At 35.8% G+C, this 16,746-nt stretch overlaps 2 protein-coding genes across 4 annotated transcripts in view; one reads left to right on the forward strand and one right to left on the reverse strand.

The window, feature by feature from the left end:
* SLAIN2 (SLAIN motif family member 2) overlaps positions 1-16,746 on the reverse strand; it is a 66,261-nt gene that overhangs the window by 25,032 nt on the left and 24,483 nt on the right. For 2 of the 3 annotated variants that reach the window (XM_033105507.1, XM_033105506.1), the window contains exons 2-5: positions 11,512-11,660; positions 5,561-5,725; positions 3,534-3,695; positions 24-383 (exon numbers count right to left, since the gene is read on the reverse strand). In XM_033105507.1, the coding sequence (XP_032961398.1) occupies positions 24-383; positions 3,534-3,695; positions 5,561-5,725; positions 11,512-11,660 (836 nt within the window). The remainder of the gene's footprint in view (positions 1-23; positions 384-3,533; positions 3,696-5,560; positions 5,726-11,511; positions 11,661-16,746) is intronic. The other variant, XM_033105508.1, reaches the window with a different exon arrangement.
* The window catches only part of TEC (tec protein tyrosine kinase), a 205,326-nt gene that overhangs the window by 2,032 nt on the left and 186,548 nt on the right, over positions 1-16,746 (forward strand). The gene's annotated exons all lie outside the window — the stretch shown is intronic.

Genomic DNA, 16,746 nt, shown 5'->3' on the forward strand with positions numbered 1-16,746 from the left:
TTTTCCAGAAACATTCCAATTACCTTCATTTTTAACATTGCTTGTCTGTAAATCTGTGGGATGGCCTTGAAGTGAAAGGCGAGGTTGCTGTAAGCGGCTAATCATAGGCTGCGGGGACACTCTACTATATTCTATTCCCCGAGCAGGAGACCGTGACCGAGGTGAGTTTCTGGGTGACTGCTTAGGTGATGGTCGAGGTGAATTGCGTGGTGATGGTGAAAACCTGTTAACAGCAGGGTATACTGCATGATGCATACTGTCATCTTCATCATCTAAACTTTGTGCATCAAGTTCCTGATCACTAAAAGTACCCCGTCTTGTAGAATTGCAAGATGAACCAGAACTGCGCCGAGATGTGGTGGCTGCATATTCTTGCCGGAGACCTGACGATAATGAATGTGTTATTTTATTTCTTTAGTTATATTTTTAAACATTCAAATATTTTAAGGTTTAAAAGCAAAAAAATTGTCATTGAGAAATTCAAATAGGGTGTAAAAGTGTGAAGGATAACTCTCCACTTGAATCATCTCAGACCTCCTATATAAAGAAGGACATATAAACCACATCTAAAAAGTTACCTTTAAACTGAATGAAATTTTATAAACCTTTGCCCAATTTCAACATTTCTTCTTGAATCTGAAATCTATACTACAAGTACAACCATATTTAGAAATATTTCTACTCCTAAAGACAGTAATCCAAATTTGAGATTAACATTAAAGGAATATTGAGAAAAAATAATTAGTGTCCAACCAGTGAAAAGAATACAAAGTGAGTAAATAAACTCCCTGGATACTAACTCCTTGAGTTAATCTTATTCAAGATGATGAAGGAAACTCCTATACCACCCTCAGGAATTCAATACTTGGGCATAAATGAAATTTCAACTGCTTCATAACCCAAGAGACTTCAATAAAACAATCTTAAATTCTAAGCCATCAAGTAAGAATTTTCAAAGGATTCCCCTATGTATCTTGGTTCCTCCGGAAACACCCAAGCAACTTTAGAAGCCCTTCCAATAGTATAAAAACTTTTAAAATAAAAAGAATTGTTGAAACATATTGAGAAAAAAATTACATTTCAAAAAAGCATAGAATTTAGATAATATTTTGAGCAAGTCCTGCTAACAATTGGCAGTCTAGTCTAAAAATTCTATTATAGAGTAGTATTCAAACTTTTAAGTTATATATTCATATAGTATAGTCCCCTTTTATCCACGGTTTCAGTTATCCAGTCAACCACAATCTGAAAATGTTAAATGGAAAATTCCAGAAATAAATAATTCATAAATTTTAAATTGTACACCATTCTGAGTAGCGTGATGAAATCTCACGCTGTCCCACTCCAGTCCCTCCTGGGACACGAATCACTCCTTTGTCCAGCATATACACTGTTATACAGTATAATATGATATTTTGAGAAACAGACAGACAACATTCATATAACTTTCATTAGAGTACATTGCTATAATTGTCCTATTTTATTCACAGTTATTGTTAATCTCTTCTGTGCCTAATTTATAAATTAAACTTTACCCTAGGTATGTATGCATGAAAAAACACAGTATATAAAGGCTTTCAGGCATCCACTGGGGTCTTTGAAAGTATCCCCAAAGAAAGGGAAACTACTGTACAAAAAAGTGCTATCAATATGGTTCTTCAAAGTAGTGAATGAGAATCACACCATGGTATCTATAAAACTAGATTCCTGGGGCCCATCTGCCCTGCAGTCAGGTTTGGGAACCCCTATAGTAACTGACAAATTACTCAGTGTCTTGTTATCGCAAATATGGCACTGAAGTTACCTAACGAAAGGCAACAGACCAGTGAAAAGAACACTGTTTTAGAAAGGAAAAGCCCAGATCCTGATGGAGGCTCTCCACTAACAAGGGGAACCTAAGGAAGTCACAATCATTACGGGATTGTATGTTTCTCATCCTAAAAATGAGGGGGCTTATTAATCAGGTTAACAGTCCAAATCTGTAATTCTATGTTTCTATTACCAAAAAACTGGAGAAACAGTGTTGTAAAAAGGAAAATCATTCTCTTAAAAAAACAAACAAAAAAACTGGCCTTTTCAAGGAGGTATCACACATTTTTAGCATCTTTTTAATTCATCAGGAAAATAAATATTTGTGTATGTAAATGGCTTAAAAGGATTATTACAGTAAGGCTAAAATTTCTTTCTTTCTTTTCTTTTTTTTTGTTACCAAAGCTCAGTATGAAAGCTACAACAAATGGTTGTATTTGTAACAAAATACCGGGGTCTAAAAAGTTAGGGTTCAAAAAAGAAATTAGTGAGTTTATTCTAAATTACAGTTAGGCAGCATTCTTTGTTCTTCCACATCCATGACAATAACTAGCCCCTCACTAGTTGACAACACCAGTCTGAGTGTGGTGTTATATGAAATTACAGAAGACGAGAGTACCATGTTACTAATTTCTAGGGCTAAAGATAAATAAAGCAAGCACCAACTCTTCCTATCTTTCTAAGGGAAGTTATGTAAAAATGGGAAATGAATCAGCAGAGTAAGAAGCATTTTGCAGTTTCCTAATAAGTGTTATAGCTTGATAAAACTTCCTATACATTTACATTAAGAAAAAAGGTCTAAAACAAAGTTTTTGAACTAAATTATAGCAATACTACATTACCCTCAGCCAACTGTCACTCTGAAATGTGTGTTTCAAGGATCTTTTTATTGTAAAGGTTAGAGGGACCACTTTAGAGAAATTACTTCCCAGTTAAGCTCATGACATCTACAATAAAATGTGAGGCAAGAATAATACATTCAGGTAAGAGCCAGGGACGCTTGAAATAGTATGAAAAAATGTGTGCACATGTAGATTCTGGGGATGACAGGGAACATCATTTTTATGGGATTTTCAAACGTGTCTGTGACCTAAAAAGTTGCAAGGACCACTTCGCAAAGCAATACCACATGCTTCATTTAAAGTCAATTCCAATTTTCTCATAAATGTCTTTTTTATATTCTATGCCACACATTCTAAGGGAGGTGATATTTGCCCCCAAAGGGGTAAAAACTGGTTTGTCGGGTGTGAAAAAAACTTAAGATATCATAATAGTTTGTGGACCTCATAGTATACAGAGACATAGGGTATATATGTGGTATTAAAATTTCATGGGGGCAAAAAGGAAAAAAATATCTAAAAAGGTTCCTTAGGGAGGCAATAATGAAAAAAAGGTGAAGAAACACTGGTCTACACTAAGAAAACACAGTGTACTAGAGTAATCATTATACTAGTAAGTTCCAGTGCAGAGTCACACGCAGGGTATGGTCCAGTCATAGAAGCAGAGCGGAGCCTGCCTGTCTTTCTCACACAGCAAACTACTCTACATAAAATGAACTCCAAAACCAAGTTCACAAACAAGCCCATATATTCAATAAGCCTCTAAAATTGCAACATTTCTACTCTCAGTACATTACTATTCCACACCACTTTAAGACATATTTAATACCCATGACAAAACTGTGTAGTAGGAAAGACCTCAACTTTAACAGTTAAAATACTTACTTTCTTCCTGCATCCGAGCTAGAATCTGCACATCGGTTACATCATTTAGCTTATAATTGGATCCAATTGAATCTTCATCTAATTCTGAAGCACTTAACTCACTGTCTATAGAGGACTGAGGACTGAGTGGAGGATTTCTGTCTGATGAGTTTTTCAAATTACCTTAATAAAGAAAAAGATTCAAACTATGGTGAAACAAAAATTGAGTCAACACCTGTTGCAATTAACTTGATATTATATCTTTTGATTCAGTTCATTATTACTCTGCCTTTTCTATTTGTAAAATTTCCAAATACTGAAAATTAAAAATCGACCTTATTAAGAATAAAAAGGGCTATAGACTCCTTCATATATTATGGCATAAACACAAAACAGTTTCATTTAACTATAACTTATGAAACAGTTAAGCTTTCAACAGAATTCCTGGCAAGTAGTTAGGGTTCAATAATACATAGTTTCACAAGATAGCCAATTAAACCTCACTATAAATAGATACATTTATGATGTAGTGTTTTCTTCTCCCAAATTCACAGTCATTAGCAAACACCATCATCTTTTCCCCTGAATAAAAGCATCTATTTTTCCTAAATCAGAAAACTATAATTTGAGGAAAATCAAGATTCCTTAGAAATTTATAAACAAACCAAAAAAAGAACACTAGCTCATTTCTCCTACATTATGCCATGTTTACAAAATTCCTTTGCAAAACTATGATCTAAGGAGTTGTCTGAAATTTACTAGTGAAGTACAAAGATGGGATGAAGAAAACGACTAGATACAAAAGGTATTTCATAGCTCTAATCCAAAAGGAGGATAGAAAACAGGTCAGGGGAATAAAGGATATATACAGAGAGTGCCAAAAAAAATGTATAAACATTTTAAGAAAGGAAAAAAACTGCATTAAAATTGTAACGCTCAATATATGTTGATAACAAAAGATGAATACAAGTCATGTATATACATTTTTTTGGCACCCCCGGTATATCCAAAAGAGTCTAACTTGTTTCTAGAAAATGCTTTCATCAGATCATCACCTTCTAGTGGAGAATAATAAAACCCCAACACTATTACTACTATTTCTAATATGGGTTTATTTGAAACACTTGTTTTCCAGAATTCTTTACTGTAAGAATCAGCTCCAACATGAAAGGCACGTAAGAGCAAAAAGAATACAAAAAAGTTAATGTTTACATTGTCAAGAAGAGTGCAGTGCACACATAGGAAAAGTATTACAAAGTCAAGCTCAACCAGTGCCTGAATAAAATCCTTTATAGTAAACAAATATAGCAGATTAAACTTTTCAGTATGTCAGTCACAGGTGATATAAGTATGAATAGCAAGTAACAACCTATGTACAGAGCAAAGAGCAGGGCCAATAAAGTCATTAGACTAGGGAGCACTCAGGTAAAAAATGTGAGCTGGTTAACAATAATTTGTAAGGAACATATAATAATTAGCAATGACAACAGCAGTAGTGAGAGTAACTGAATGAGTGATTCATAAAGAACAGTAAGCTACAGAGTAACAACACAGTCACAGAACCACAGCAGAACATTCTTTCCCCAGTTTACAGCCATTTGTCCCTCCCATGTGATTTAGGGCTCTAACCACTTGTTCAGCCCATTTACATATAACCTTATATTATGTGTTAAGTGCAATTATCAAAGCTTATTAAAATTCTATAAAAATAGTTTTTAACTCTGTAGCTTTTACAACCTAAGCAAGCTATTCAATAAGCATCTATTGGTTAAAATAATCAAGCTTGGGACACTATTTAATGAAGCCAGATTAAAAAACTTTAAAGTATATGTTAAAGAAAACTTCATGGATGTAAACTGGCTTATCTGTATCCCTGGTGCCTCGTATACAGTACCTGGTTCCAACTAGCTCCTCAATGATATTTCCTCTAACCAGTTAAAAGTTTCATAAATGAAAGAACTTGAACTACTGATGTATATGGTATTTTCTGAGGTAGGGCAGTAAGTTAAAAACCATTCTTTAATCACTCCATTTCATTTTTTCCTTACCTGAATTTCCAGGAAGTATTAGCTGTTTGACTATAGGAGGTCGTACTGGGGTTGAGGACGGAGAATTGAAACCACTGCTGTATGGGCTACTTGTATTTGGACTGTAAGGACTTGTGTAACTCATGGAGTTGAAAGGATTATTATACAAATTCTGCCTCTTTAGAGCTGCATAAATGAGAAGGGGGGAAATCAAATTTAATAACTGGAAAAAAATGAACATTTTATTACAAAATTTTTCCTATTAAGAAATTCATTAAGTCATTATCCATCTTAATTTCAATACAGAAACATTCTTATAGTAGTGGGAGAAAAACATCCTATTAATAATCCCAACAAAATAGTCTCATTATTTTAAATTGTGCTATGCAAGTAAAATAGTAGCCATACCAAACAACAAAATACTATCATAGGAAGAGTATCTCAAGAAATTATTAGCCATTAAATGAATTTACTTCTATTTTATTAGAAAGTTTATTACAACTGTATCAATCCCGAATGGCCTTTAAAAATAAATCTAAAAGCATTTTTGTATTTTCTCATTTTCCTATACAAACTGTATTGTTTTAAAAAACTGTGAAATGATTTTTAAAAATAGCCTTTACAAAGTTTGAATTTTTGGAGGAACAAAAGCAATATTGACTATTGGGGCGAGGTTAAGGTGAAAATATGTGAGAATTCTCTTTTTAAAAAGAGAAAAGCATCCGCCCCCTACCCCGCCATCATCCCCTCCCCAGTTTTCTGGCACAAGGAGAATACTTAGGCCAAAACAGGGAAAAGATATTTGTGCTATTTGGTACTGAATATCAGGGCGAAGTACCAAATAGGGCTAAGATATCAAGTACAATTATATACAAGAAAAATTAATACTTAAAATAGTATTTCTTCCACCCTATTCTAAAATCCAGTTTATTCAGTATTTATAACCATCAGCAAAGCACTGTGAGAATATAAAGACAAATGTGACATGGTGCTTTTTCTCAAGAGGCTTGCAGCCAAGTAGAGTAGGCAGACAAAAACTAATTTCCAAGCCAGATGAAATGAGTACTATCATAAAGGTGCAAATGTTTGTGGAAATGATGAGATAGGAACAATTCATTACAGATGAGAGAAACTAGGTAAGATTTTTTGAAGGAGAGGCACTGGAGCAGTCTTGAGAGGATGAGTAATAATTTGATAAGCCACTAAAAGTGGGGAAAGTATGTGCTTTCATTTGTGTTTATAACATGAACAAAAGCAGTGTTGAAAATACAGTCTGTTCAGGGGATAAGAGTGAGTAATCTAGAAAGGGCAGCACGTGGTGAGGGACAAAACAGGAAAAACCAGCTGGGCCCTGGTCAGGGAGGTCTGCTCTTCAGGCTCAGGAGCCTGAACTTGAACTCGGTCGGTCGCAGTGACAATGTCATCGTGGTTTTTTAACAAGAGTAATAGGATCCAATCAGTGTAGGAGAAACATTTGATGGAAAAGTTGATGCTGAATTGATCAGACTGAACTAGGCGGTAGAGGTGACAAATAAAAAAAGGGAAAAAAGGAGATACTAAAAATTGGAGGGCCGGCCCGGTGGCTCAGGCAGTTGGAGCTCCGTGCTCCTGGCTCCGGGGGCTGCCGGTTTGATTCCCACATGTGCCAGTGGGCTCTCGGCTGCGGGGCTGCCAGTTCAACTCCTCGAGATCTGCAAGGGATGGTGGGCAGCGCCCCCGGGAACTAAGATTGAACACGGCACCTTGAGCTGAGCCGCCGCTGAGTTCCCGGATGGCTCAGTTGGGTGGAGCGCGTCCTCTCAACCACAAGGTTGCCGGTTCGACTCCCACAAGGGATGGTGGGCTGCGCTCCCTGCAACTAGCAATGGCAACTGGACCTGGGCTGGGCTGTGCCCTCTGCGGCTGGGACTGAAAGGACAATTTGATAGCTGAATGACCCTCCACAGCTAAGATTGAGAGGGCAACAACTTGGCTTGGAGGGGAAGTCCTGGAAGTACACACTATTCCCCGGTAGAGTCCTGTTCCCCTTCCCCAATTAAAAAGAAAAAACCGTTAAAAAAAAAATTGGAAAGGATTATTAAAGGAAAAAAAAATAAGATGACCGAATTTTCTGGTTTAAATATTAGCAAAGTAGTGGTTTTGGGAGGAGGAACATGTTTTGTTTAGTTCTTGTTTCGTTGGATAGTGTTGGAAGCTGGACAGAATAGTTTTATATAATATATTCACTGTGAGACAAGACACCACATTTTATACATAATTAGTAGGTAACATGATCTCAGAAATATCAATCTGAGCAGAAATGGAGTTGCTAATTTCTTCCTATCTCTTTACTCTTCGATCTCCTTTGAAGCTTCTTCTCTTTTACTTGGTTATTTAATCACTAGCATTTCAAGTCCTCAGCCCTTTTATCTTCTCACTCTTATACCGTAATCCTTTTCCTGAGAAATTTCATTCATACCCATGACATTAGCTATTATCTACATGCCTTAAATCCTCCCATTATTTCTACCTCCAGTGCTAAGTTTTCCTGAGCTGCAGTCCCACATACAGCAACCATTCAGTCTCCCCTGTGGGTCTGGCAAAAGTGCCCCAGAGCCAACGTGTCCAAATCCAAACTCATAATTTTCCTGCTAAAACTGAATTCTCTACCTGGGGTCCCTGTCACAAAATGATAACATTCATCTGGTAACACAGCTGGAAACCTAGAAACCACTGTTGATACCTTCCTTTCGCTCATTTCCTCCTGTTTGGTTCATTCCCTTTTACTTCCAAATCTTTCATCTCCACTACCACCCTTCCCCCATAACACACACTACCCAGCTATCATCACCAACCCTCTCAGAAGCATCCTCCGTACATTCCTTTTTGGCCCTCTCTCATCTGCTCTCCACACTACAGCTAAGGAAGACCTCATCCAAATGCGAGTGTCCTCTTCCTGCCCCCACAGCCATGCCCTTGAATAAAAGCCTTTAATATTAATATCTTCCAATTGCGTTTAGAATAAAGCCCCAAACCTTTCACATGGTCCCTCAGGCCTTGCAGATAGTCTGGCTCCTACACATCCTGCTGAGCTTGCCTCACGTCACCCTCTGCCCGATTCTTCTCCAGCCACCCCGCTTGTTCCAGCTCCTCACGTTTGCCGGCTCCCTCCCACTCGCTCCCTCAGGCCACCCCGGAGCCTGTGCACATGTTGTGCTCTACCTGGGACACTCTACACCCCCTTTCACCTTTCCCCTCAGCCCACTTAAATTTCCCTGAATCTTTAGGATTCAGGTCAAACATCACTTCCTGAGGTAAAACTCCTATTTCTCAAAGCTCAAGGCAGTCTACCATCCCTTTATTACATATCACTGGTTAAAAAACAACAACAAATGATTTGTAGTAATGCTTCCCCTACTAGATGATAAACTCCATGAGTGTTAGATTGTGTTAGTTTTTCCTCATCCTACATCATCCACCCTTTCCCTAAAGCCTGATACCTAACTGGCTCTCAATAACTATTAAGTGAATATATACATGAATGAATGAGATTAATTTGAATAGAGATACTGAATACCATATGAATGGATGAAATAATCAAAACAGAGAGAAGTGGGGCAAAAGAGAGACCTGGGGTACCCTAAACTTAAAAGATGGGCAGATGGGAGGCAGGGGGAATGTGAAGTTTAGTGGGTACAGAATTTTAGTTTGGGACGATGAAGAAGTTCTGGAGATGGACAGTGGTGATGGCTGCCCAGCAGTGTGGGTGGACTTAATGCCACTGAACTGGGTATCTAAAAATGGTTAAAGTGGGAAATGTTATGTAAAGTTTACCCCCCACATAAAGATGGACAGAGAAGGAAGAACCTTCAGAGAAGACTGAAAAGAAAACAGCAGGGAAGGTAGGAGAAGGTAAAAAAGATAATGCACTATCATGATATAAATAAGATGCACCTAAGCCAACAACAACACCAAAAAGAACATCTTAGGAACAAGTGGCAGTGCACTGCAGAGAAGCTGACAGTGATGGAGCGGAAACTATCCTGCTAAAATATAGTAGCTCAATTCCCAAGAAGCTTTCTTTGCCTTATCAAAAAATACATTTAAGAAATCATCTCCAACTTGGGAAAAAGGAGTTTAGGACTATAAGGTTCAAAGTTGTAATAGCCAAGTTATTTTTCCTGCAAATATGCATTATATTTATAGCTAGCTATTGGTCTGTGCATATAGCTATAAAATCTAATCACTGTTGAATAGATCCAGGACTTGATTACACAGAGTTTCTGGTTCAAGAGTAACAGCTTCTCTTACACACTCCTACTACCTTTAATACCCTAGTTACAATAAAGCAAAAAGCCACTCACTCAAATTGCTATTTTTGAGGTGCAACAGCTTTGGTTTTCTCCGGAAGTCTAAGTTGCTAATTACCAATTGCTAATAGTTCCCATTCCTGATGATGTTTTAAACCAGGGGTTAGTAAGCTATTGCCTATGAGCCAAATCCAGCCCACCAAAAGTTTTATGGGAACACTGCCATGCCTGTTTGTTTATGTGTTATCGATGGCTACTTGCGGGCAAAGCTGAGTAATTAATTAAATTGTAAAATATACTCACATTATTTCTAAGGTGAGATAGAGTACTGGAAAATTGGTCCTAAAAGTACTTTTAATAAATGTCTAAATAATATCATCTAACTGAAATGAGTTAGAAATTTTCCAGTTATTTCAAATTGTGAAATACTAGCTTATCTACTGGCTCTACATAACCTTCCTAATAATCTCTTCTGAATATATTAATAATATAATCTCCAGGATATATTTCTAAAAACACTTGATATTCAGACAACCACATTTTAAAAATCACATAAAGGCTATTGCTTTTTAAAAAGGGATTCTCTATACAGAGGAAAAGTACTTTAGTGTCCAGACAGACTCAGAAGCTCTGTAATCACATCCGACCTGGTATTTTCATATAATCCCCATCACCCCTTGCAGCCAACTAAACTCACTTTACTGTACACCAGTTTAACTGTTTGGTCTCCCCTTTGCCTCTCCTGACCATTTTCAGCTTACACTCTAACAAGAGAGCACGTAGCCTCATAATAAAGCCAAAATAAGCAATGACATGGCTGCCAGGTAAACACAAAGTAAAAAACCAAAACAAAAAGCCTATTTAGTATTAGCAATCATGCATCAATCCTTCACTACATGAGCATTCCAGAAAACAGTCACATTCTTAAAGAGATTGAGAGAAATTCCATGAAAGAGTCAATAATATATTTCCTACATTTCTACCCACACTGGCATGCTACATTAAATGCCATAGATAGTCACAGACACACTTTGTCAGTTTTGTGAATGCTATTAAACAAAAGAGCATAAAAGCTATTTAAACCTAAAATGCCACGTTAAAAGAAAAAGAAAAATACAACAAGGAAGGGAAATGAATATATTTACTAAGTACTTACTATGAGCCAGAAAAACATGCTAGGCTCTTTCATAAACATTATCATTTAAACCTTAAAATAACCTTACAAGGTTCATCATTCTTATGAGAAAACTGAGCTCACAAAAGTTAAATAATGAGCAGAATCACACAGTAACTAAGTGCTAGAGTGAGAACAAGGTCTGTTTGGTTCTCAACCAGAATTTCCCCAAGGGTGGTGAGATAATGTTAGATGATACCAGACGAACATTTTTTAGTTATTTGTTTTACTTGCTTTAGAAAAAAGCCTATCACATAACACTCATTATTTCTTGATATTATTCTTTAAAATGAAGCTAAATAAAAATGAGATTGAAAAAAATTGAAGTGAATAACAGAACAAGGGTATGTGCATATGGCAAAAACTCATACGGCACACACAATGGGACTTGAAAAACACTACCAAGCAAAGAATTGCCTTCCTTAAAACAGACTTCAACATATATGTCTTTTTTTTTTTTAACTAAAGAAAGCAAAGAGATGGATTTAGAAGTAAAATTATAGACATACCTGACATAGTTTGATCAAGTTTGTGGATAAGAGACTTTTTAGCACATTCAACATCAGGACTTGGGTAATCCAAAACTTGCCTGCACCAAACTAATGGACTAACTGATTTCTGCATTGGTGTAAGTTTTTTCTTTGGTGATGAATATAGCCTAGAAGAAAACAAAAACAAAAGGTTAACATTCATTACTAAGCACAAAGTTAAAAGATAGGGATCCTTTGGGATAGATTTAAATGGAAGAGGGGAGTATAAAGTAATGGAGAATGTTTAAAATCACCCACATTTACTTGGTGCACAGAAAGAAAATGACACTATACCCATCAATATAAATGTAAATCTCAAATATTAAATGAACCTAAATGAGGTCAACTGTCCAATCCTAAAATGTCTTACTTTTCTCCTTAATCTCTTTACAGAAACTACAAGGAAACATCTGTCTTTAAAATAATTTATTCTGTTTTCAATAGTACATGACTATCTCCCCAATATAATCATATCATTAAGTCTTGTCTAGAGGCAGAATGAGGAGATAAACACCTTTTTTCTACTTCCCAGGTCCCTTCCTACCACAAACCATGCAAAAATCCACCATTAGTAATTCCTTCCTTTTCAGTTAAGCAGTACCCACTCTGTAGCCCTCTTTTCAAACGATGATGTCAAAGAAAAGCAATACTTTAAGTCCTTAATTACTTAATATGAATCAATTCATAATATTACATCAATCTCAGGAAAGGGGAAAGGGACTTTTATAAGCTCCTGAGTAAGTTACACACACACACAAAAAAAGGGCAGAAGATAGAGCTAGGGTGTCTTTAAATTTCCTATTTCATAGTTTTCCCTCATGTTAGTCCCAATTATTTTTTTATCAATTTTTAAAATTTAATTATAGTTGGTATTATATTGGTTAGTTTCAAGTGTACAATACAGTGATTCAACATTTTTACACCTAACCATGTGATCACCTCACTAATTCTAGTAATTATCTGTCACCTTGTAAACTTATCACAATATTATTGACTATATTCCCCTTCACATTTTTCACCCATCCCCCTCTGGTAACAATCCCTTTGGTCTCTGTTGCTGAGTCTCTTTTTGGTGTTTTTTTTTGTTCATTTGTTTTATTGTTTTATATTCCACATATAAATGAAACCATACGGTATTTGTCTTTCTCTGCCTGACTTATTTCACTTAGTATAATACCCTCTATATCCATCCATGTTTTCGCAAATGACAAGATTTCATTTTTTTACTGCTTCATAGTATTCCATCGTATATACCAGTGGTGCCAAAAAAATGTATACAAGTGTACTTTGGTCAATGTTGCTCAAGCAGTCGTTCGCCGTAATCAGAATTGTCTGGACACTGATGGCAACCTCTTTGAGCACCTCTTGCAATTGCAGAAGTCAAACGTGACTTGTATTCATCTTTTGTTATCAGTATACATTGAGTATTACAATTTTAATACAGTTTTCCTTTCTTAAAATGTGTATTCATTTTTTGGGCACCCTCTGTATATACCACATCTTCTTTAACCATTCATCTGTTGATGGACACCTAGGTTACTTCCGTATCTTGGCTATTGCAAATAATGCTGCAATGAACATGTTATGTCTTTTCGAATTAGTGTTTTTGTTTTCTTTGAATACTCAGAAGTGGAATTGCTAGGTCATATGGTATATCTATTTTTAGTTTTTTGAAGAATCTCTATATTTTCCATAGAGGCTGCACCAGTTTGAAATCCCACCAATAGTACACAGGGGTTCGCTTTTCTCCACATGCTCACTAACACACGTTACTTGTGATTTTTTATAATAGCCATTCTGATGGTGTGAGGGAGATTAGTCCCAATTATGTCAATTAACAGTACTTTATTTCAAATGTGACTCTGTATACAATGGGTGAAGTTACTTGAATTCTAACCAGAGTGCTTTCTAAATTAAGACATTTTAAATGGAATTATGAAGTAAACAAAATTATACTTTGATATTTCTATATAAATGTCTCAATAAGGTGAGGAGTTAATAATTTTCACATTTTACACAAATAAAGTTAGAGCGATAAAATGAAGTGTATTCTGGTATAAATATATCTCTATAGTACCAGAATCGACAAGCTACTTTCTAATGGCAACATGTACATTTTCTATCCCTTTTCTCCTCTCCCCTCTCCATAACTTAGGTCTGTCCCTCACATCAATTACTTCGTTCTGATCAAGATCACCAAGACTAATAGGGTAAACCCATATATCGATTTGGATAAAAATGACAGGCTCCATTTATGAAGTAGCTTATTAACAATTCAAAATAAAAATGAAACCAGTGGGGTTCATTCTCTTTCCAATTTAAATGTCTCATTAACAAATCTCTACTTCAGCATCCCAACTTTAATTGCATTAACTATCATATACTGATATTCTATTTAGCAAATATTTAGCAAGCAAAATCTATATAGATGAATAACAAACACTAATAAAGACACTTTATGCTATTATCACCACTCTTTCAATACGTAACTTCCCTGCACTGACTGGTTTCACACAATTTACCCACTTGACTCACGTGTATTTAGCATGTTCCTCTACTATTACCTATAAAACTCATTTTAAAAAGTGCAAGAAACATGACTGAGCCTAAAAACACGCTCAGTGAAAGACACAAAAGAACATAGTACATGGTTCCATTTATAAGAAACACCTAGAAAAAACCATGGGGCAGAAGGTTGTTGCCTAGTTGTTGCCTAGGGCTGGAGGTAGGTAGGAATAGGGATGAGGTTTCTTTTTAGGGTGCTACAAATGTTCTAAAATTACAAGGTGGTGATGATTGTGGTAACAGTGTCATGACTGCAAATAGAGTAAATTCACTGAATTATACATTTTATGGTAAATAAATTACACAGGTATGGGTAGAATTTATAGTATGTAAATTAAATCTTGATAAACTGGTTTATAAAAACATTATAAAGTGCTTTTAGCATCTTGAAAAATGCAGAAACAACTATAAACTAAATTAATTAAGCACCAATAATTCAAAATCAATTAAACTAAAACATCATCTCCTCTATACTCCATATAATTCTTTCAGTTACAAAAGCTAAAAACTTGAGAGTAATTTTGGATTCCTCCATCTTTTTTATTTCCTACCCTCACCAAAAATCTGAACAAGTCCTGCTGATCCTACACGGATAAACTGCCTTTCCCCCACTATTCCTATATTTATTCCCCTACCTGGCAATAGAGAATGGTCCTTCCTCCATTAATAGTTGAAAGTTAATGTAGGACCTGTCCATTCCTAGAGTAATGAAAAGGGGGAGGCTGATTTAATAATACTTGGGGTACGCCAACTATCTCCTCTCACTCTATTCTCTTACTTCAGAGCTCCATCACTACCCCTAAGTAAAGTTTGAGGGGTTTGGTCCAATATGGTATTGGCAACAAATTATTCTTCAGTCAGGGAATCTTTGGTTGACTTTTCAAAGTACTTCTACACCTGTCAGAGGACACGAGCTCAGTTTTGCATGTAACAGGATCCTCCTTTAGCAAGACCAAGGTGTTTCAGTCCCTCGGCGGGCTGAAAAAAAAAAAATCCCAAATAAAAGTATCTGCAATAACTGTAACATATATATCTTCTCCTTTGCTCATTTCTTACAAATACATAAACTTGTTCAAAATAACCATTTTACCTATTAAAAACGTTTTTTTCACTCTGATGCTTTCAAATTTCTTCAATAATAATATATGGTTTAATCAAGAGGGATTTATTTCTCACGGACACAGCCAGTTTACTGATGGCTAACGGTTGAGATTTGTCAAGTTTTTACTTGCCAAAATAACTTGAAACACATTACTTCATTATTCTATTTCTGCTAAAATTAAGTCACAGGCCCAGTGGGGAGCTGAGCCTCCACCTCTATCCAGCATTAATGAGGCAAAAGGAGGCCATCTCCTTTGTCCCCAACCCCATGTGACAGTAGGTCCCAGCAGGGCACTGATCTTACAGTCCATCCACCTGGAAAGAGGCAGTGCGAGCCACGCTCCACTTTTGCTGAAGTGGTATCAGCAGGGTCTAGCAGAGAGTTGAACATCCACCCCCATCCTGGCCCATACACTGCACCTAAGTAAGGAAACTGTCTACTAATAAAGGAGAAATATAATTTTGAGTCTCATAACGTAATGCCCACAATGGCCAGGATGCAACTGGAAATCACTCATCATACCAAGAACACAAAGGAGGGACAAAGAACAGAACAACTGAGTCAAACTGAAAACAAACAAATAAATTTAAAAAATAAAATAAAAATGACAGACAAAATCCAACCATGCCAAAATAATAACCAGAGAGTTGGAGTTTAACATCAGAAATATTATCAGACAAAGAGACACATATGAATAAATCAGGAAGATATTCAAATTAAATGTAAGTATACCTAATAACAGTAGTAAAATTGAAAGGAAAAAGACAATTCAGGAATTTGGTTTGGAGTTTTCAATAAGCCCCTCTCAGTAACTAAAAAGAACTGCATGGAGAATCAGTAAGGATACAGGAGATTTGAACAACACTATCAATCAACTTTACTTACCTAACACTTATGGGACATTCCACCCAACAATAACAGAATACACATTTTTTTAAGTGCACATGGAACATTCTCCAGGACAGACCATCATCTAGACCATCATAAAAAAAGTCATTCTGAATTTAAAAGAATGGAAATTTTCAGTCTTGTCCTCTGACCACAATGGAATTAGAAATCAACAACAGAAAGAAAATTTTGTAAATCCCAAATATTTGGAAATTAAACAACATACTTATAAATAAACCACAGGTCAAAGAATACATACAAGGAAAATCAGAAAATATCTTGAACTGAAAAAAAAAAAAAAAACTTGAACTGAATAAAAACAAAAATATCCCAATAATTATGTGATAAAGCTAATGAAGTACTTACAGGCAAACTTATAATTTTAAACACATATTAGCAAAGAAAAGAGGTCTCAAGTTAACAATCTCAGAGATTAAAAAAAAATAAGAAGAGCAAATTAAACCCAAGACAGTAAGAAGGAAATGGTAAATAGACATCAATGAAATAGAAAAATAGAGAAAAACAAGAAATCAGAGGTTGGTTCTTTGAAAAGATTTTAAAAATTGATAAATCTTTAGTTAGATTTTTCTAAAAAAAAAAAAAAAAAAAAAGGACAGAAAACACGAATTACCAAAAGCAGAAATAAAGAGTGAACACTG

Source organism: Rhinolophus ferrumequinum, chromosome 5, assembly GCF_004115265.2.
Source record: "Rhinolophus ferrumequinum isolate MPI-CBG mRhiFer1 chromosome 5, mRhiFer1_v1.p, whole genome shotgun sequence".
In the NCBI taxonomy this organism is placed as follows: domain Eukaryota; kingdom Metazoa; phylum Chordata; class Mammalia; order Chiroptera; family Rhinolophidae; genus Rhinolophus; species Rhinolophus ferrumequinum.